Source organism: Austrofundulus limnaeus, unplaced genomic scaffold, assembly GCF_001266775.1.
Source record: "Austrofundulus limnaeus strain Quisiro unplaced genomic scaffold, Austrofundulus_limnaeus-1.0 Scaffold826, whole genome shotgun sequence".
Taxonomy (NCBI): Eukaryota; Metazoa; Chordata; class Actinopteri; order Cyprinodontiformes; family Rivulidae; genus Austrofundulus; species Austrofundulus limnaeus.
Window position 1 is genome coordinate 2643 of NW_013953228.1, and position 21590 is coordinate 24232.

The 21590-nt window shown below is 38.2% G+C and overlaps 1 protein-coding gene across 2 annotated transcripts in view; it reads right to left on the reverse strand.

Annotated features, from left to right (window-relative positions):
• vps50 (VPS50 subunit of EARP/GARPII complex) overlaps positions 1-21590 on the reverse strand; it is a 114820-nt gene that overhangs the window by 2541 nt on the left and 90689 nt on the right. For both annotated transcript variants that reach the window (XM_014028877.1, XM_014028876.1), the window contains 4 exons: positions 13652-13800; positions 10836-10932; positions 9976-10134; positions 2725-2846 (listed from right to left, as the gene is read on the reverse strand). In XM_014028877.1, the coding sequence (XP_013884331.1) occupies positions 2725-2846; positions 9976-10134; positions 10836-10932; positions 13652-13800 (527 nt within the window). The remainder of the gene's footprint in view (positions 1-2724; positions 2847-9975; positions 10135-10835; positions 10933-13651; positions 13801-21590) is intronic.

A 21590-nucleotide genomic window follows, 5' to 3' on the forward strand; every position in this document is an offset into this window, starting at 1 on the left:
TGTGTGTGTGTGTGTGTGTGTGTGTGTGTGTGTGCTGGTCTGTTTACTCTGGAGTGTACTGGGAGGATCAGGCAGGTTGTAGGAGCCCGCAGTAGCCGTGTAAAATTGATCGAGCGACACAGTCGTAATGGCACATTTGCTCTTTGGAGTGGGTTCAAAAGTTCTTTTACACAATAAGAAGTAAAGTGTTTAGCAAATTTCCAAGCAGGAAAACARGTTATCCTTTCTCAGTGGAGAGGAGCAAGCCTTCCACCTACGCTTAATATCCAACATTTACCGCACCCTCCTTTTTAAAACACTCGAGCAGCACAATAATGCACAGAACATCTTTCGTGGCTCCAAACCCTCCAACGCAGCCAAGATAAGCTGTTTTCAGTGACAYCATTCTTTTCTTCCTTCTTCTCATTAAAATGTGTGAAACCTCATGATAARTGCCAGTGGTTAACTCCTCACCTTTTCACCATTTATTGATCTGGACCTTCAGATAGATTCATTACCCCTGTCACCTAAAAAGAACCTACTTTGTGTAATACCTTGGTTCAACATTCAAAAGACAAAAAAAGGACCAARGTTTTGTCAACTGTTGCAGTCCATATATGTTGCTTTCAAGGGAAAAAGTGGCAAAACACTTTTGAAGGGGTGTGTCAAGAGCCCTGAGCTGTTTGTGTGAGAGATGTGACCCGCAGTCTGATATTCACTTGGCTGCGGGTCGATATTTTTTTCGCGTAACCTATCAAGCAGTCTGATGTACAGATAAATCGAGCATTTACACTATTCAGATGATTTTTCTTCCGTATGTTTTTCGGCACGTATCTTGTTCTGCGATTGTTGTGATATTTCAATAATTCATGTATCAAAACTTTCAGCTCTTTCTGGACATTTTGGCTATGACTTTTGGTATCTCAGCAATTTATACCTTTTGAAATATTTAGTCTTTTCGGCCATATTTGTTCTCTTTAAAATCTAATGGAGCTGTTTTCAACATCCTTACAATCCTTCAAAATAGTTAAATCTTTCCTGCACTTTTCACCTTTTTGGTTTGGTTCTACTTTTTTAATTTCTTTGTGGTAATTGTAGCTTCTTTTTTTCTAATTTCAGCTTTTTTCTACTTTTCAGCCATCTTTCTGCTCTTTTCAGCTATTTCACAAATTTAATTTTTTGTGCTTCTATCTGCTTCTTTTTGCTAATTTAAGCTTTTTATGCTTTTACAGCTCCTTTTGCAATTTAAGCTCTTTTTTTCCCCTTTTTTTGGTTAGTTTTGTGTTGTTTTATTTTGGCTAAAGTCACCTTTCAMTGATACTTTCAGACAACTCTTTCAGTGGCTTAATTCAGCCAACATGTTCTCTTTCTGCTTCTTTATGCTAGAATCAGCTCATTCAGCTACTGTTCTGCTAATTAAAGCTTTTTTTGGGGATACTTTACAACGAACTGCAAAATTCTTGCACACCTTTTTCTTTTTTTCCCCACTAAAATCTTTCAGCATTAAGCATTTATGCTGAATTTTTGCAGAAAATTATCTAGTCATGTTTGATGATGTAGCTTGCATAAGATTTTTACTTTTTAATACAGTCAAAGAACTAAAAGCATTATTTTCAGAGTGACTTTTCACTTTTACATCGATGTAACATCTCAGGTMTTTGTACCTGTCCACAACACCAACTGAACATCATTATGTCAAATTAAACAAAACAATCTGTATATAATGTAGTCAAATGTCAAACAAGACTGATGGCTTCTAGTTTGCTTGGAAGCTCTTTTATTTTGAATAATTTATGCATCTTAAAAATGGATGAAGTTATCTTTGTTTTCCTGAAGCTTTGTTCCTCCAGGCAGAGCAGTAACAAAAATAAGTATTTGATTTGGTGCAGCTGTATTCTAAACAAATACATTAAATACTACTGCTAACCTAACATTTTACTGTACTGATTATCTATAACTTGAAAAAAAAAAAACAATTTTAGGATAGTATTTCTAACCATTTACAATTAGAGTAAATACATTCATTAGGTAAGAAATCCAAAGTAACTAGTGTAATTTCTACACAATAAAACAGTTTTTTCTTTTTAGATATTCTTATTCATAAATTTGTATAAGAATGATCAGAAGAATGAACCAATTGACTGTTGAGTGTTTCGAGTGGCCATTTTTTTAAAATGATGGCTTATTTTTTTGTGCACGACTTGTAAAAATATATTCTTGACCACATATTATATCTTTGCCCACCTCAGTCACCCCCTGTAATTATAATTCAATCTGCTGGAGGTTGAAATGCTCATAGGTAGATCTGGTTTAGTTCCTGACACCATTCACCAACTAGTCCCAGTCCAGGCAGTGAGAAACCACCTTAAAGAGGCTCCAATAAGACTGTTATTTACTGAAGCTATTGGRTTTTTGGCACGTCCTAAAACTGCTGATTTAGAGGATTGTGACWTTTATTTTCCAGCTATTATTAACTCATAAATATGTAATAGGTCACCGCAGCYTACAGGTAATACAAAGAGAAGTCTTTCTACAGGGAACTGAATGGAAGATGAGTCTGTTAACCTCAAGGCTGTGCACATCAAATATTTCAATACACTACTCTGAGTTACAATTTCATACAGAAAAGAAAAGTAAAAGGGACTCAGGAATCAATTATTTACATTTTGTGACTAAAAGATTCAGACACCAGTTTCATCACAACAGCCGAAGACTGACTGTCGGCCCGTGTTGTGACTTTCTTACCCCTCAACGAGAGTCCTGTTGGCCAGGCGGATGCAGTGCTCCCAGAGGACGTTGGACACAGGCAGAGGAATGCGTACGTGTCTGGAAACATCACTCAGCCGCTTGTTAAACTGCTCAAACTCCTAAAGGAGGACACAGAAAAGGGGATCAAATCAAGTCAATCAATAGTAACAGAAAAAATAAGTCGGTCTTCTGGACGGGCTCTTCTTTAATGAACCGTTTTGTCTCTCTTCCAATCAGACTGAAGAAGTCTCTTGGAGGAGAGACGAAACGTTTCATTAAAGAAGAATCCGTCCAGAGGACCGACTTATTTTTTCTTTTTAATAGCAATAAAGGTAATTCTTTTTATGCTTTATTTAGAAGAAACTGTCTGAGATCTGTGGTATGTATTCATAATCAACTTCATATTTAGAAGCAGACATGCTGTACAGGCATTATATACACTCACCGGCCACTTTATTAGGTACACCTGTCCAACTGCTCGTTAACTCTTAATTTCTAATCAGCCAATCACATGGCGGCAACTCAGTGCATTTAGGCATGTAGACATGGTCAAGACAATCTCCTGCAGTTCAAACCGAGCATCAGTATGGGGAAGAAAGGTGATTTGAGTGCCTTTGAACGTGGCATGGTTGTTGGTGCCAGAAGGGCTGGTCTGAGTATTTCAGAAACTGCTGATCTACTGGGATTTTCACGCACAACCATCTCTAGGYTTTACAGAGAATGGTCCGAAAAAGAAAAAACATCCAGTGAGCGGCAGTCCTGTGGGCGGAAATGCCTTGTTGATGCCAGAGGTCAGAGGAGAATGGGCCGACTGGTTCGAGCTGATAGAAAGGCAACAGTGACTCAAATAACCACCCGTTACAACCYAGGTAGGCAGAAGAGCATCTCTGAACGCACAGTACGTCGAACTTTGAGGCAGATGGGCTTCAGCAGCAGAAGACCACACCGGGTGCCACTCCTTTCAGCTAAGAACAGGAAACTGAGGCTACAATTTGCACAAGCTCATCGAAATTGGACAAGAGAAGATTGGAAAACGTCTGTTGAGTCTCGATTTCTGCTGCGACATTCGGATGGTAGGATCAGAATTTGGCGTCAACAACATGAAAGCATGGATCCATCCTGCCTTGTATCAACGGTTCAGGCTGGTGGTGGTGGTGTCATGGTGTGGGGAATCTTTTCTTGGCACTCTTTGGGCCCCTTGGTACCAATTGAGCATCGTTGCAACGCCACAGCCTACCTGAGTATTGTTGCTGACCATGCCCATCCCTTTATGACCACAATGTCCCCAACATCTGATGGCTACTTTCAGCAGGATAATGCGCCATGTCATAAAGCTGGAATCATCTCAGACTGGTTTCTTGAACATGACAATGAGTTCACTGTACTCAAATGGCCTCCACAGTCACCAGATCTCAATCCAATAGAGCATCTTTGGGATGTGGTGGAACGGGAGATTCGCATCATGGATGTGCAGCCGACAAATCTGCGGCAACTGTGTGATGCCATCAAGTCAATATGGACCAAAACCTCTGAGGAATGCTTCCAGCACCTTGTTGAATCTATGCCACAAAGAAGTGAGGCAGTTCTGAAGGCAAAAGGGGGTCCAACCCGTTACTAGCGTGGTGTACCTAATAAAGTGGCCGGTGAGTGTATACACAGGTATTCAATTGTGAAGCATATTTAATAAAGTGACAGTGACTGACTTTACATAAAGTATTTTCTCCACAAGAATGACCTCAAATCTACACAGCAAAAATATCATAGCAGGACTTTATTATCTTGGATTTCCCCGTGAGAAGACAAACAAAATAAAAGTCTTCATGACGGCATCAGATTTGGTTTTCCTCTGCTCTCTCTCTGCTACACAATACAAAAAATATATAAAGTTATGAACTGGGAAAGTCACCTAATAATTGCCTGGAGAACTAAAAAAAATCTATTCAACATAAAGTCAATTTAAAAAGAGATGAGCAGTCAAAGATGGATGGATGAATAAAATATCTTTATAACACTTTTCTCCTAAAGCCTTTCATGCCAAATTTAAACTAAGATCTCATATTATCTGTTGGTACTCAAATAATTTGTTGGGGTTGACTCTCAGCAACTACCACACCAAACGGTGGCTTAATTTCTACAAATGTCACTGTGTCATAACTATATTTGGTGTGATCAGTTAATTAACTAGAAAATGAGCATTTCCTACAAAAATGCAGTGTAAAAGTTTATTGCTGAAAGATTTTTGCTGAAAATTGCTGAAGAAGCTGAAAATGTTTATCAGCAAAACTGTTCAGTTTGAACAGCTGATGTTTGCTGAAAGTAGGAAATAAAAGTAAATCTGTGAAAAATCAAAAAAATGTGTTGAAAAAGCTGGAGATAAAAAAGCAGAAAAAGATGGATTTAGCAGACAGATGATAAAAAGACAGTAGAATGAAGACAGAAACAAAATGTTGCAATTTGTGACAAAATAGCTAAAAAAGCTGAAATGAGCTGAAAATAGCTAAAATGTATTTAAAAAAGCTGAAGTTAGCACAAAGAAGCAGAAAGAGCATGTTTGCTATATTAAGCAGTAAAAAGCTGAAAAAATAGCCTTAAAGTTGAAAAACAGCTTAAATAAGCAGAAAGAAGCAGAAAAAGTTGAGATTAGTAGAAAAGCAGAGTGGAATATGGATATAGCTGAAATAGTATCAAAAAGCTAAAAGTAGCAAAAAAAAGACAAAGAAGGCTGAAATTAGAACTAAGAAGCAGAACTAGAGTAAACGGTAAAACATACACGATATTTTAAGATTTTGAACAGTTTTAAGGATGTTGACAGCTACATTTATTTTCATTGTGTGAATGCTTTATTATCCCCAACCTTTCATGAAAGTGGCAATAAAATAAAGTAATAAAATATGCAAACATAATAATAAAATAATAAACATACATTTTAGAGCAATAGATGCACAATATTGTATTGGCTACAATCCTGAAACATATTAAAAAAAAAGCTTTAATTATATTTTGGCTGTTTGGACAGATGGAGCCACAATATCTTTATGAAAAGAGATGGCCGATTAGTAGAAACTCACAACAATGTTTATGTTTTGTGTACAGTATGTTTAGATCTGGCACAATCTGAAGACGAATGTAAATTTCTAAAAGATTCATTTAAATTAAAGCAACCGTTCTTAAAAAAATAACAGATCAAAACTCTTGGGCATCAAAGCAGCAAATAGAGGACAGTACTGCCTCCAAATGTCYTTATGTTTTAGCACCAAAGCATTAAGAGGAAACATCCCAGAGGAAGATGAAGACGGTGGGATACAAACTTGTACCAGGTTGTTTGAGTCACAAGGGACCCAAAGGTACGTTCTGTGTGTTATGTTCTGATGCAACTTGCTTRTAGCCATAAATATCTCCCACTGAAGGAGTTCCACTTATTCACTTTTAAATGTTCAATTAGGGATGAAACTGTCCAGTTTATAACATTGTTTTATCAGCTGTGAGCTACAGCACATAAAAACTGCATAGATATGATCTGAACCATCTTTTCTAATGTGTTTTTGACAACTTCCAGTCTAATTTGAATAATAAAAAACAACAACAAAAGACTGGCTTTTTAAAACTAACATTTCCAATCATTTTTCACCCAGAAATGAGATGTCATTCATTTGCAAACAGACTCATAATCATTTCTGACTGGAGCATTTTGTCACTGCAGTCATTCTGAGGCTGCTGCATTTCTCTGTCACTTTATATGCAAATCACAGCGGAATGACAGTGATCAACCCGAGTTCATGAATAAAATATCTGTACATGTGTGTGCAGCGCTCTGGAACACAGCCCTGTAGGAGCGTACGGCATGTTGACGAGGCCGGTTATTAGCACCTGATGGGGGGGAAATACATGTGACTTGTAATGTACTTCACGTCGGTCCATCAGCTGGACTCGTTTGACAGTCAGGCGTTTAAAGGCGAGCCGCTGAGATGGGGTTTCCTCTCAGGCACTTTGCCTCATGAACAAAATTAGTTAAGTTAAACGGCAGAACYGCCGGTGCCACAGAAAGATCGATGAACACTGGGAACACGGAGAGGTAAGGTTTCATTTCTGAAAAATGAGAGGAAAAAAAAAGGTTGGATATTTAGTTTGTGCGATTTTTTTGATGAGTGACTGATGATTTTGTACGACACGTTTTGTGAGCTTGTAGCAGCTTTGGGTGAYGGTGATGGCTGATTAAATGTAAAAAGAACACAATGTGAACATCAATTGTTGCCATTTAAAACACCATTTCCTGTAAAATGTCATGTTAAAAAGCCTTTTTTGTCAGTAGGATTGAACATTTACACAACTACCTTGAGTTAGATTGTGTCTAGTTAAAAAACAAGGCCCAAAATACAATTAACGTTTTATAAAATAAACTACGTATCTCCCACCACTGTAGATGAAGGCAGATAATGTTTTTCTCTGTGTCGTGTCCCTGTGTTCACGTGTCATTTCTACAGAATWTCTTATTAACCAGTAGACATATGTTAATAAAACTGGAAATTTAAATCAAACAAACTGGAAGCTCATATACAACCCTTAACCTTTGGAGTCAACTACATTCAAGATGGCRGACACAGCTAAGCCACTTTAGTCAATGAGGTACACTGGCRATAATGAAAGCAGTGGGCAGCTCCTTTAATATGTGTTTTTTCTTGGTTGGAGAGAGGCCATATTTTTCGATGAAAACAGACCGTTAGCTGGTGAAGCTMAATGTGGTAACCATGACATGTCAAATTTAGGTCAGCACATCAATGAGACTCAGTTTGCTTATTAACAACCATCATTTGGTAGAAATGCATGTAAGTACATCATATTACATATCAGACAAGAACATGTTGCCGAAGTACATGAGTCTTAATAATGTTTCTAACAGGTAGAAACTAACCAATGAAAAGATAATATTTAGATGCAATTCTGTGTGGACAGCTAGCTAAGAAAATATTTACATCAACAGCTTGCCCCTCCAATATGGCGTCGCACTCGTACCACAGCGATCAATCTTCCGAAGCGTGCATGGCTCCTCTATTCAATACCTCATTGACCTTTGCAAATACAATGACTACAACTCTGCCAAAGTTACAGCTACTGAGTAGAAATTTTATGTGGCAGCTGAGAGTCATGCTCAACTTATACTAAGGGAGCTAACTGATGACCAACTTTGRCATTATCTATTGAAGTCAACTCTGTAAAATAACCCATGAACCACCAGTTGTATRTGAATAAAGTTTCAAGAAGTAGTCACTGGGTGTACAACTGATTAATGTTTAGTRATTTTAATTGAAGATGGCTGCCTGAGCTAATCAACGTCAGCCAAAACAAAAATGGTGATAACAAATTTACTGCTATTGAGTCGAAGTTTAATGRATTTGATCACTAATACGGCTCGCAATATCTTGCAATATCATGAYACTGCAAATAATATGGCTGTAAAGTATGGCTGAAATCGCTGTGATGAAAGGCAGCAGGTGAGGAGGATTCACTTTTTATTAAGTACTGCTGTAACAGTTATTACATGATTATTTCGGTGATGAAACATGTAAAAGAAGAACATAAAATGCACYTTTGAAGTTCAACTTGTGCCTTTTCATTTTTAATTAAAAGCTCCCTTTTTTTACTAAACCAAAAGTATGAAACAAAGTATTCGTTTTTTTTTTTATAATTCATTAATATTTAATTCAGATTTTGGAGTTTTTACTGAATATAAAAAAAAGGGACTGGAGTGGATTATGTGTCCTTTGCCCTTCATGAAAAATTCACGATAGTTTGAGCGGGCGGCGTGAATAAAGACACACATTTAGGGAAAAACTTCCAAAAATACCTGTAAGGCTGCTAAGATCAGGTGTCTTCAACAAAAACTACTCATAAATTATTCATCCAATCCCAAACAACTGATATTAAAGGTCTCTAAAAGATTTTAAACTCAAGAGCAAAAACACATTTTTACACTTTAGACAAGACATTTGAATATGCCGTGACTTAAAAGCAAATTTAATCCAGTTGTTCGGTGTGTTTTGTGTTTGAGTGTCCTGAATGATGAATGACTCGAAGTTTGAGTAAAGAAATAAAAAAAATTGCAGTAATTTTGAAACTTTCTCACAGTTAGAAGTCTGAACAAAGAGACCAGGAGTCCTGGAGCAATCATTTATATTCACCACACAAAGTAAAGAGGGATTTTTTGTGGCATAAATGATGCAACAGTCTTAATGAGGAGATCTCTGTTAAATGCAGCTGAAATTTGTTGCAACATTGTCTCCAGCCTGGATTTAAAACAGAGGCTGAGCGTAATACAGATGAGACATTTAACAAAATGCGGTACTCGTGCCAATTCACATTTAGTTTGAAAACTTTTATGATGCAGCGCTCAGTATCTTTAGGTTACCAGTGAGTCAGAAGAGTCTCAACTTTGGGACCATGTACTTATGAGTAACACAAGAGTGTAGCCTTGGAGACTCCTGTGTCATGGTGCTTGTCTGGTGAACTTACACCATGCCAACATGCTCTTACTTTTCAAAATAGAAGCGCATGTTACATATCATAACCTCTCCTTTACTTGAGTAATCAAATGTCTGGTTGTAATTGTTTCTCACAGAAGAATTACTTAAACTGACTCYTGGCCTGCAGACAATACCACAGTACTTATAGAGAATACCACGGTACTTACAMAGAATACCACGGTACTTACAGTGTAAAACTTTCAAGATTGTARGCCTGCAGTTTGGAGACTCACGTGTCGTAGCGCTCCTTTTATGTCACTCCGGGTGGATAAATAATAGGTTGGAGTGCAGTGTTTACAGCTGATCCATGCACTTCTTTATCAAATAATAAAGGTATATTCTGAAAAAAAATAGTGCTTTTGTGGGGTACATATATATATATATATATATATATATATATAGGTATTATGTGCGTAATTAACTGCAAATAAAATTTGAAATGCCTGCAACATTCCTGAAAATGGTGTAATTTCATTTTTGTCACAATTTAGCCACAAAATGTCTTCAATATCCTGCTGCCCTTGGTTCAAAATGACCCACGACGACTCACTTTTAAAAAGGCTTGTGGGTCACTTGGACCAAAGGGCAGCAGGAGGATTAATTATGTCTCAGTTTGGTCACAGTTTAATATCTTAGAGACRGAACTGAAAGGGGTTTGAGAAGGGTTTGAAAAGCCCATGATGATTTTGTTAAATATATCTTTTAGGAACYTTTTCACATGACAAGTTACCTTCAACAGAATGTCCACATATACGTTGTGCTGCGACATTATCTCCTTGATGTCCCATTTAACTCCGGCCATCAGGAGCAGCATCTGTTCGTAGTCGATGGCCTTGGCTGCAACAATCCAGTATATRGGTTTACGCAGCTCACTGGCCGTAGAAACCGTCTGCATATGTAAAGTCAACAAAAATATTTTTTTCAGCTTTTTTGTTTAACATTAAATACATCATTGAAGATTTAAATAACGACAAAATAAATCGGGATGACATTTATTTGGTATTTAAAAAAAACAGCAAATATGTAAAATATATATATATATCAAGTGAACATAAAAACTAAGGATTAAAGCTGCATATTTGTTTGAGGGACAGTCTTGTTTGTGAGAAAACAAATTGATAAATAAAGAAGAATTTAAATAGTTTGTTTATCCTTAAGCCAAATTTAAAAAAAAGCTTTTTCTAAAAGCGAGATAAATGTATCTTCTTGAATAAATTTACATAGTGTTGCACAATAAAAAGGCAAAATACTCCAAACAAAAAAGATAAAAGAAAAGACAAAAACAAGTATAAAGTCATACCTAAAAGTTACTTTATGCATACATTTGTAAGTTATTATTAAAGCTATTAATTCAAGCAAATTTATTACAACTTTGAGGTTTTTTGAAGCTACAAGCCTCAAAAGCAAAAAAATATATATCAAAATGTTAACTGATTAAATTACTCTTTTCCACTGATTAGAATATTTTTTTAATTACAAACAAACATGTAAAAGAAAAACATAAATCATGTAGTGCCACCACAGCTGGCCATYTTGACACGATTAAAGTCAATTTGGTATTTTGGTCAGGATCATTTAGTTTTACAGTACCTGTGAGTAAAACTGTTGCAGGAAAGGCTTCTTAGCTGCAGGCATCATTGTGTCCAAGTGGGACTGCAGGGACTCAAACTGCTCAGCTAAAAACACACTAAAAAACACAAAATATACATTGAAGCAGGGGTTTCATATTTTCTCAAATTAGGTTTTGTAGCAGCAAATAAAAAAAGTTTAAATAGCTTCACAAATTACTTCAACGTAAAGGAAAAAAAATCAATAAGCAACCTGTAAAACTACTAATATTTTATTGTCTTTTTTACTTTACGTTTTTCTCATAAATTCTGCTCATCCTGTTTTGTTAGTAGATTTATCATGTTTGATGGCACAGCTAGAATTCTGTGTTGTAGTTTCACCTTCAGCGATGTTTGCTCAGTAACATAAAAATATGCTATAAAACGGCTCATCTGTAACTCGCTGTTCCACCAATTTGATTTTGTCTCATGATCYATAAAATTTAATGTATTAAATTATTTAGCTGAACAGATTTCAGGGTTCTCACGCCATAAATCATCCTCAGTTTTTTTTTTAAATTTATAGCAACACTGTCCAGAAAACCTCACATTTCCAATTTCACTGCTCACTTCCCATAGCAAAGTATTATTTGATCACAACAAATCAAATCTTAAATGGGATTAATTCAATTCATTCTTAAACTGCAATGCAGTCTGAACCAAAACAGCCATTTCACTGTTTATCCTAAGTAGGGGTCTTGGCAGGACATGGGGGAGTTTCTTCATGTGTGGGCGGAGTTTGTCCAAACCATGATTGGTGGGGTTCTTAAGTGGGGACGTATTTTCTCCTAAGTATGGGCCGAGTATTGGGTGGGAGGGGTTTGGAATATAGGCGGAGGTTCCTGAGTGTGGGCGGAGTTTGTGATTGATAAGTTTGACTAGTCTTGTGGGGCAAGTTATGTATGAAGTAATAGTATTTTCTTTTATTTTTGTATTCAAATTTTATACTGCTAGCACTTTCCTGTCTCAAATTATGACTAATATTAATATTTATATTAAAAATAGTGATCTTATCCAGGCAGTTAAGGGCTGTTTTGACCCCGAATTTATATATGTCACTCCATATGTACAACATTTAAATTTTGTGCGGCTAGCACCTTTATGTCACAAGTTCTGAATTTAGCTTTCATCTAGCCAAATCATTATGCCTTCTTCAAACCCCACCCTAAATAGTTAGCCCAACCAATCATATCTTTCCCAAAATCCTCCCACAAAGGTRGAACAATCATGTCTTTGACGAACTCCTCCACACTAAGAAACTCCCACTTAGTGACTGTGGAGACCCCCTTCCTGTTTATCCTGGTCTGACAAAACAAAAGTGAGCGAGCTGCGAAGAACTAAATAAAAGCTAAGAMAGCAGGTTTAAGTGGGCGGACGTTCAGATTTCCATCTTGATTCAAACAAACAAGCACAAAAAAAAAGGCTCAAGTTGTGCAACAAGGCTAACAGAAGCAACACAACARGAGATAAAAGAGGCAAAACTGAAAAGTATAGTTCAAGAAAATAACACTAACATAACAAGACTAGGCACATCAGTGCCTTACCTGTCTATTACTGGTCTTTAAACCCAGCTTTACTAAGAATTCAGTCAGCAATAAAATGAACAGWTTATGAGTAATACACCAGCTTGGAATATTCAGAGTAATGACTCCAAATCAATTACTGTCTCATTGCTGAAGCAGCTTCAACGGCCATCTGAGAGAGAACACCATTAAGAAGCTCAGAGTCAGTCCAACACACAAAAAGGAGCCCAGTGGACTTTGGTTCTTTGTGTCGAGCAGAGAAAAATCATGTTACGTTAAGCTGGAACATCTTGTTTGCCTGAGCGACACCGAGCAGCGTGTGGAGGAAAAAACAAAAAGCAGCTCACAGTTACCTGATCAGGCTAGTAAAAKCTAAAGCAGCAGAACAACAGCCGGAGGGCTGAACAACAATAACATGGTTTCTCTGCTCAGATCTATAGGAGGTTTCTCACGTGTTGTTGAAACCAGAAAATGCTTTTTGATGCTGAAAACGACAAACGTCAGAGGTTGTTCGGGGCTCATGTTTCTTAATGACGCTTCCTCGTCAAACAGCTTCTTATGCCTCGAAGTCTACCTCAAACTTCGTCTTTCCTTTTCAATCTTTATCGAAGAAAATTGTTGACCTTTGCACTTTACTTGTTTTCCTTTCATTATTCTCCAGAGCTACAAATACACAACTAGCTCTATTTTTTTCTTCTTTTTTGTGGGAGGGTATAGACCTATTCAGCGTTTTTAGAACAGTGTTGTCTGAACCCCTGCTTTACAGACTTTCATTATAAAGCTGCTGTTGTACACTGCAGACCTCTCAGGATCCAGGAGCTGTCAGCACAGATGATGGCTTGACCTAATTATGTGTGAGGGTGGCACTGAGCAGTGTGTGTTTTTAAGGCGGGAAGGGAGAGAAACCACTCGAGCAGAACGAGATGAAGAAAAAACAACTAAAGAGAGGGAAAGATCGAGAGAGTTTGACATGAAGACTAAAAGATGAGAAGAGACCCTGAACACTTTTTTTCTTCCTTGCAGAACGTGTTCGAGGRGGGATAAATCTTTGATGGCCCGGCTGTTCAACACTTCCTGTCAAGCAAGAACTAGAATCTTTGATGGGCTTTAGTGKAACATTACATCACACCAGTAATGACACAAATCAAGTTTAAACATCGATATGTGATTTATCACAGATATACAGAGAAGTATTGATCCGATGTGTGTTAATCTACATTTAWTACAAGAATAGATGCTGATATAAACTTCTTAGTGTTGTGTGATGGCTGCTTACAGAGACTCTGTGGCCACCACCCTCTGTGCCAGCCCGTACAGAGTCCCACTGCTGGTGAGGACCACCAGCTGGCTCAGATGAGGACTGGGCACCTTCTCCTTCCTGTCTTCTGCCGGGCCATGGACTCCGGCATTTTCCCCAACAGGATCCTGAAAGAAATATGAATAATTTAGCGTACAAAGCAGTGAGCAAGATAAACTGGTTACAGTTCAGATATGATTCTTGACGTATCAAGCAGGAAAAACATGTTATTTTGATTTTCATTTGCAACACACAGACCAAATGGAGGCTTCAGTCCGAACTAATTTAATATGAAAATTGTTCTTATATCAATGGTAAACTTTAAATTTAAGCTTCAATGCAACAAAATAAACAAATTTAAAAGGTGAAAGACGATATCAATCCGGCCCGAGCTGTTGGTTTTAAGTACCCGTGGCCTCCTGAGCAGTTATGTTGAATATCCCTGTATCAAAGTCTCAAAATAAGCTGCTTTAAATCATAAACTACACCTACAATAATGCATGTCAATTATGCGTAGGGATTCCCAGTTAGAGCTCAGAATTCAACTGAGTACAACTCTTCCTTTTACTTTTAATATTATGTATTTTTATTTCACATTTAGTTAGTTGTATACATATTACTTTTCAGTGTTTATAAGAGGATGTGTTAAAACACTGTTTCTATGCACAGAATATCATGTAGAGCTGAATTTTTGCTTGCTGCTTGTTTAGTGGAAGTTAAACAGGAAACGTTGAAGTTAATTTGAGGGGAACCATAACGCTCATGTGGCCTTCTGTCAAAATAAGTGAAACACCCCTGATTTACAATATAAATTCTAAGTCGTATATACAATACAAGAGATGATTGTAGCTGCCAGTTAAAAACAAGTGGCAGAGTAAATGAAGCAAATAAAAACTGAGTGGAATGGAAAGGCATAAACATTTCTTTCCAGACTCTGGAGCAGCTAAATTTAGCCTTTAGCTAAAAAGTTAAAAGCCCACATATGAAAACCTCGAGTTTTGATACTATTTTGAACGCTGGGCTTTACTGATCTGAACCCACCAGTCTTTTACTCTATATAGATGCTTTTAAGTTGAATTTCTAACATCTAATTAAATCARGCTTAAGCACCCAGGGAGCAGATAGGGATTYGGCGTCTTGGTCATGTGAGCATGGCGGGGAGTCAAACCTGTGACTTTCTGGTCCCAGGTCAGCTGCCCTACCACTATATTCTGACAACGTATGTACASTTTTAAACAAACTTAATCTTAAACTCAATAATCAAGTATACACACTCTGAAGTTTTGGTGACAAAACTCTTCAAGCCTCCACGTTTTAATTCTTTTAGACATATTTAATATACCTCTCCATTGAGCAAGGTTTTTATCTATTTGTTTGAAAAACAMCTGAAATGGAAACGAAAAGAATTAAACCCAAGTTCCTCCGCATCAATCATAATATTCTGTATTTGCATAAAAAGCCCATCATGATTTCATACAGAAGGACAGATCAACATAATATATTACTGTAAACAGAAATCTGATACATTACGGTGCCGTAACGTATCATATTGATGCAGAGTTTTCGCAGTGCTGCTGAAAACCCCTTTAAAACAGCCTCTGGCAGATCAATAGCAATCATGCAGGTAATGAACAAAAAAGACCTATTAATGCTATAGCATAAACATCCACTTATGTGCTGCAATCRCCATCAATCTGGGGATAATATCGAGTTGTTGTCTTTTTTCTCAGCTGTGAAAAGCTTTGATAATTGACATGGCATCAAGCATGCAAAAAACCCAAACCTATTTTAGAACCGYTGTGTGAATCAAAGCTTAACGTCGAAATAAACAATGATCCATAAAAAAATACAAGCAGTTGAGATCAAAGGCATCTAGTTTACAGTTTTGAAACCATGAAAGAAGTAACAGTGAACAGAGAAATGATCAGAGCAGGAGATAAACCATTGTTGTAAACCAGACAGCTTTTAAAGAAGACATCTTGTAACAACCACCGCTTAGCTAAAACTCAGATATAGTAAAAAAAAAGTTCAGAACTCGCACTGCAACAAAAATGCACAGTATGCAGCTCCGGAGACAAATTTACGATTCAGCCTCCTTGTATACGACAGCTGCAATCTTTCCAGAACCTTTAACTCATCTCTCTGTATTCAGCCAAAACCCTGAGAGTCGCAAAGAACATTATCAGCCTGAAATWCACTCAGAAGATTTACACCTAAACAGGCTCTGAAAATGGTGAGAACCTTATGGGTTTTTACAAATAAAATATTCTTAATTTTTTAGCAAGAAACTAGAATGTGTTCTTGAAAGCAGCTGGTCATCATTCTATCTGGAGCTGAATTGGGAGGTGATTGTATTATTTTGATTTTAATACAGAGATCAATAAGAAGCCCATTAAAGATGCTACTTTATTTTATATGTTGARTTATGTCACAGATTTTTCAATTTCTCTATTAAATGTGCCACCTGTTTCACATTCTTTCAAGTATTTTCGGTTTTCAAGCCATTGTTCCATAGCAGGTTGAACTTGGGGTTAATCAAAAAAAAAGTCCTCAGTATCACAGATGTAATAATATTCTAAGTCCTAATTTATTGTGATTGTCCTTTTGGAATTAAAACRATTTTTATTGTGTGTTTTAAAGAAAGACTTAAATGGGGAAAAAAAGCTAGATTTATGGTAAATTTGCCAACATAACATTGATTTGGGCTACATAAAACTGCAAAGTTCATGCTTATTTTTAACCTGTTGTCGCGCAATAAAAAACTTCTCCAGMCTCACTATAAACTAAAGCCTTGAGTGATATAAATTCACTTTACACTGCGATAAAAATCTCATCTAAGTTACCAAATACTATAAATATTAAAAGCCACAAAAAGAAGGCCAGTTTGGGTTTTTCTGAGTCTATCACAGCAAATAAACATGACAGATGTGCAGCTGTTATCCAGCTGTTATCCGAAGGTGCTGTTACATCCAGGCTGTAAAATTGTGCAAATGTGTTTGGTGAGGCCCAGCTGGCCYCGGCACAAATGTCACTCACAGGTACCCCTTTAAAAAGGGCCCAAGATGTCACTACAACCCTGGTGGAGTGAGRTTTAACTCCAAGAGGGATTGGAAGGTTTMTGCTGCTYTATGCTAGCAAGATYGCCTCTACAATCCAGCGAGKGAGTCTTCATCTAGAAAGAGCTGTACCTCTGTGTGGGTTAGCAACAGCCACAAACAGCTGATCACATGACCTTACATCCTGTGTGCAGCTGATGTAAGTGCATAGAGCATGTACGGGGCACAGAAGATGCAGCCTCTTTTGCTRCTCAGATGCAAAAGGGTGGGGATGAAAGCTGGAAAGCTCTATAGACATAGAGCTGTAACTAGAAGGTATCATCTTAGGAAGATATGCAGAGTTAGGGTGCAAAACCACTTTAGASTCATTAGTAGAAAACTGGATACAGGAGGGGTTCACTGACAGAGCCTGGAGGTCCCCGACCCGTTTAGCTGTAGCTAAAGCCAGAAGCAAAGCAACTTTATATGAAAGAAACTTCAACTCTACAGACTCTAGAGGCTCAAATGGAGGGTCGCAGAGAGCCTCAAGAACCACAGTAGCTCCTGAAGAAATGTTAAAACATCTCCTATTGCGCACTGAAAAGGGTCCAGGTGCCCGTTCTTACACCATCGCTCAAAAGCTTGCCACTTATAGGAATATAATCCTCTAGTGGATGAAGCTCTTGCATTTTGGATAGTTGTTATTACTGCTGGAGAAAGGCCTTTGGCTAATAAGCTGGACCTTTCAGCAGGTAAGCATGCAGCTTCCATAGTTCTGGGTGTGGGTGAAAAATCTCCCCCTCTGCCTGAGAGAGGAGARCTCGTCGAACTGGAAGTTGCCAGGGTTGAGCTGCTAGCAAGCTGATTATCTCGGCATACCAAGACTTCGCTGGCCAGCGGGGTGCCACTAGGATCAAAGACAGGCTCTGTCCGCGCACCCTCTCTAGTACAAGTGGTATCATTTCCACTGGGGGAAACGCGTACAGAAGTACATCGGGCCAAGGATGAGCTAGGGCGTCCACTCACAGAGGAGCGCTCTGCTCTGTCATGGAAAGGAACAGAGGCCAGTGTGTGTTTGCTCTGGAGGCCCGGCAGGACTCGGGCTCCACAAGCACCGGTCGAGCATGAATGATTCCTAGGCAGGCCTCATGCTGGTCCTTCTCATGAAGCTTAAAGCTGCACGCCTGAAGACACGGACGAACAGAAGATTTCGGCTTCTTCGAAGGTAGTTTTGTGCTCATCGTGAACCACAAAACAGATTTTCAGCAGAAAATAAAGGTCACTTAAGTAGCGTCGAGCGGCAGACACATGAACRAGCAGGTAACYKYGTTAGCACCAGTAAAGCTAGCCTAAGAACCTTAGAAGCTGAGCTAACTAGCAGCAGCTATGTGAGCTCAGGTTTAGAGGTGACTATCGCGAGGTGAAGGGCGATAGAACTGAGTAATGACGCTGGTGACTCCGAACTTATAGGGTGAAGGCAGAGCCTGTCACCCGACGTTCAACGTCACCGGTCTAAAGACGTGATTAGAGGTGGCATCAGTCAGGAGCGGGAGGGCGCGCGTGTCCCATATACAACTGTGTGTTGTACTGAGTGAAATGACTGAAAAGGAACCATTAGTGCCCACTTCCAACACCACCAAATGATGTATGAAGTTAACCCTCCTGCTACCCTTGGGTTAAAATGACCCCAGAGGCCTCAGTCTCAACACTGAGGCCTTGTGGGGCATCTTGACACAAGGGTAGGANTCTCCTATTGCGCACTGAAAAGGGTCCAGGTGCCCGTTCTTACACCATCGCTCAAAAGCTTGCCACTTATAGGAATATAATCCTCTAGTGGATGAAGCTCTTGCGTTTTGGATAGTTGCTATTACTGCTGGAGAAAGGCCTTTGGCTAATAAGCTGGACCTTTCAGCAGGTAAGCATGCAGCTTCCATAGTTCTGGGTGTGGGTGAAAAATCTCCCCCTCTGCCTGAGAGAGGAGACCTCGTCGAACTGGAAGTTGCCAGGGTTGAGCTGCTAGCAAGCTGATTATCTCGGCYTACCAAGACTTCGCTGGCCAGCGGGGTGCCACTAGGATCAAAGACAGGCTCTGTCCGCGCACCCTCTCTAGTACAAGTGGTATCATTTCCACTGGGGGAAACACGTACAGAAGTACATCGGGCCAAGGATGAGCTAGGGTGTCCACTCCCAGAGGAGCGCTCTGCTCTGTCATGGAAAGGAACAGAGGACAGTGTGTGTTTGCTCTGGAGGCCCAGCAGGACTCGGGCTCCACAAGCACCCGTCGAGCGTGAATGATTCCTAGGCAGGCCGGGCAGGCCTCATGCTGGTCCTTCTCATGAAGCTTAAAGCTGCACGCCTGAAGACAGGGGCGAACAGAAGATTTCGGCTTCTTCGAAGGTAGTTTTGTGCTCATCGTGAATCACAAAACAGATTTTCAGCAGAAAATAAAGGTCACTTAAGTAGCGTCGAGTGGCAGACACATGAGCTAGCAGGTAACGCGGTTAGCACCAGTAAAGCTAGCCTAAGAACCTTAGAAGCTGAGCTKACTAGCAGCAGCTATGTGAGCTCAGGTTTAGAGGTGATTATCGCGAGGTGAAGGGCGATAGAACTGAGTAATGACGTTGGTGACTCCGAACTTATAGGGTGAAGGCAGAGCCTGTCACCCGACATTCAACGTCATCATGTCACCAGTCTAAAGACGTGATTAGAGGTGGTTTCAGCCAGGCGTGGGAGGGCGCGTGTGTCCCATATACAACTGTGTGTTGTACTGAGTGAAATGACTGAAAAGGAACCATTAGTGCCCACTTCCAACACCACCAAATGATCTATGAAGTTAACCCTCCTACTACCTTTGGGTTAAAATGACCCCAGAGGCCTCAGTCTCAACACTGAGGCCTTGTGGGGCATCTTGACACAAGGGTAGGAGGGTCAAAACAAMAACAGCAACCAAACAGAGCAGCACAGAAATGTGCAAATAAATGATAAATTGTAAATTATTTGATATTTCTTAAATCCCTACTTTCATTTTTAACTAACAGTAGAAACATCTAACCTCCCAGACAACACTAATAGATTATCTAAAAGCAGAGACTTCAATTTTTTAGAGTTAATTTTTTTCTATCGAGCCTTAAATGTATATGGGATTTGATTCCACACCATTTTTATACAAAAGACAAAAACTGGTGAAAACTGTTGTGTATTTTTTGAGAAATTAAGACCAAACTTTTATTGAATTCAGTCAAAACACAAACACCACGTGACTCTGCAGGGACACCTCAAGTAAAAGGAATGGGTTGCCTGAAACCATGTTGACAAAAGGAGAAGAGAAAAAAGTAAAACACATCGGTGACATTTAGAATTGTCTGATTGTGTTTTTCRTTGTTCTACAGAGAAAGAAACAGAATCTTAGATGAGGGTCAGGTCCTGAGAGCCTGTACCCAACTCAGAAATGTTTTCTCTGTTTAAATATTTAGGATGCAACCTAAACCAGCATGAACGCTTGTTTATGAGTTATTATTTAACATTATAGGATAYAGTTTAAAGGGCAAATGTTCACAATAAAGAACAACTTTGCCACAAAGACATTAAGTAATTTCATAGCTTTGATGTCATTATTTGAGGGGGTTAGATTATACTCTGGAATAAATCTACTTTCTTATAATTTGATYCAGATATGCAAACCTATTATGTTCCTAAATATCATACAGCATTTATAGCCCRATATCAATACAAAGCTTTGGTCTTTTTAAGTGTTTTTATTTATTTATTTATTTATTGGTTTTGCAGTGTTAATAAAAACTCAAGAGCCTGACACACTATAACATTTTAAACTTAAACTTTTGATGACTTGTGAACATTTTGTTATGACTAAATTACTCCTATAGGTTCTGATCTAATMATAAGTATTACAGTATGTATATGTCTAAAAGAGACTTCAAGTCGATTTTTTTATTCCATCTTCAGTGCAGAAATATGTAGTGTTGAAATTTAGAGTTTATGAGATGTCTTCGTTAAATCCTGTAGAATCATCATGCAGATTATCAGATTAGATAGATGTGATCAGAGTCTGATGTCGAGCCAAACCCATCGTTTACACAGACCCAGCTCTGCAGTTTTGACAGCAGCTCGTGTTTCTGACAAGCACTGTGAATGCATAAGGGCTTTCATTTATTATTTTAAGACCGATTCTACCAGCTTTATTAAGGCAAAAAATATTTTCTTAAATCCTATGGGAAACAACAAAGTYAAAAATAAAGCCATTTTTAATAAAACTGGGGTACAACAAACTAATAAGATTTCATCCTTAAGCATAGTCTCATAAGTAATCGGTGTAAATCACATCCAAAGTAGTTTATTTGATGTCCTCAAAGATAAAACTGCACCAGCAATTATGTCTCCCTTTCTAAGATGACATTCAAAATGACAGATAGAGGATAAAAAAAAGTTGAATAAATTGACGCCATGTGCTCTCTTCACTGCTGAGTGTGGGCAAAACAAATGCCATATTGGATAAATTAGGAGTCTGTGATAGATTTTTCTAAGTCATAGAAGAGGCTGAAAAAGTAGATGAAGAAGAGTTTTCCAAAACGCTCAACTTATTTTGAAGACGTTAAACTTCATTTGATTTATGTTCTGCAGCTGTTGGAGATATCTAAAGGGAGTTTTATTTGTTCCACGATGTTTGAGTGAAACAAATAATGAATTTGATTTTTATAACAGATTTCTTTATTTATGGAACAAAGGCTTTATGCATAAAATGACGACAACTGCTTGAGTGTTTAAGATAAAATGACAACTTTTTTCTATGTCAGTGATTTTTTTAAATGAATCTGTCTAATTAAATTTTCTTATATAAAATAAGTACTTTTTAGTAGACATTATAT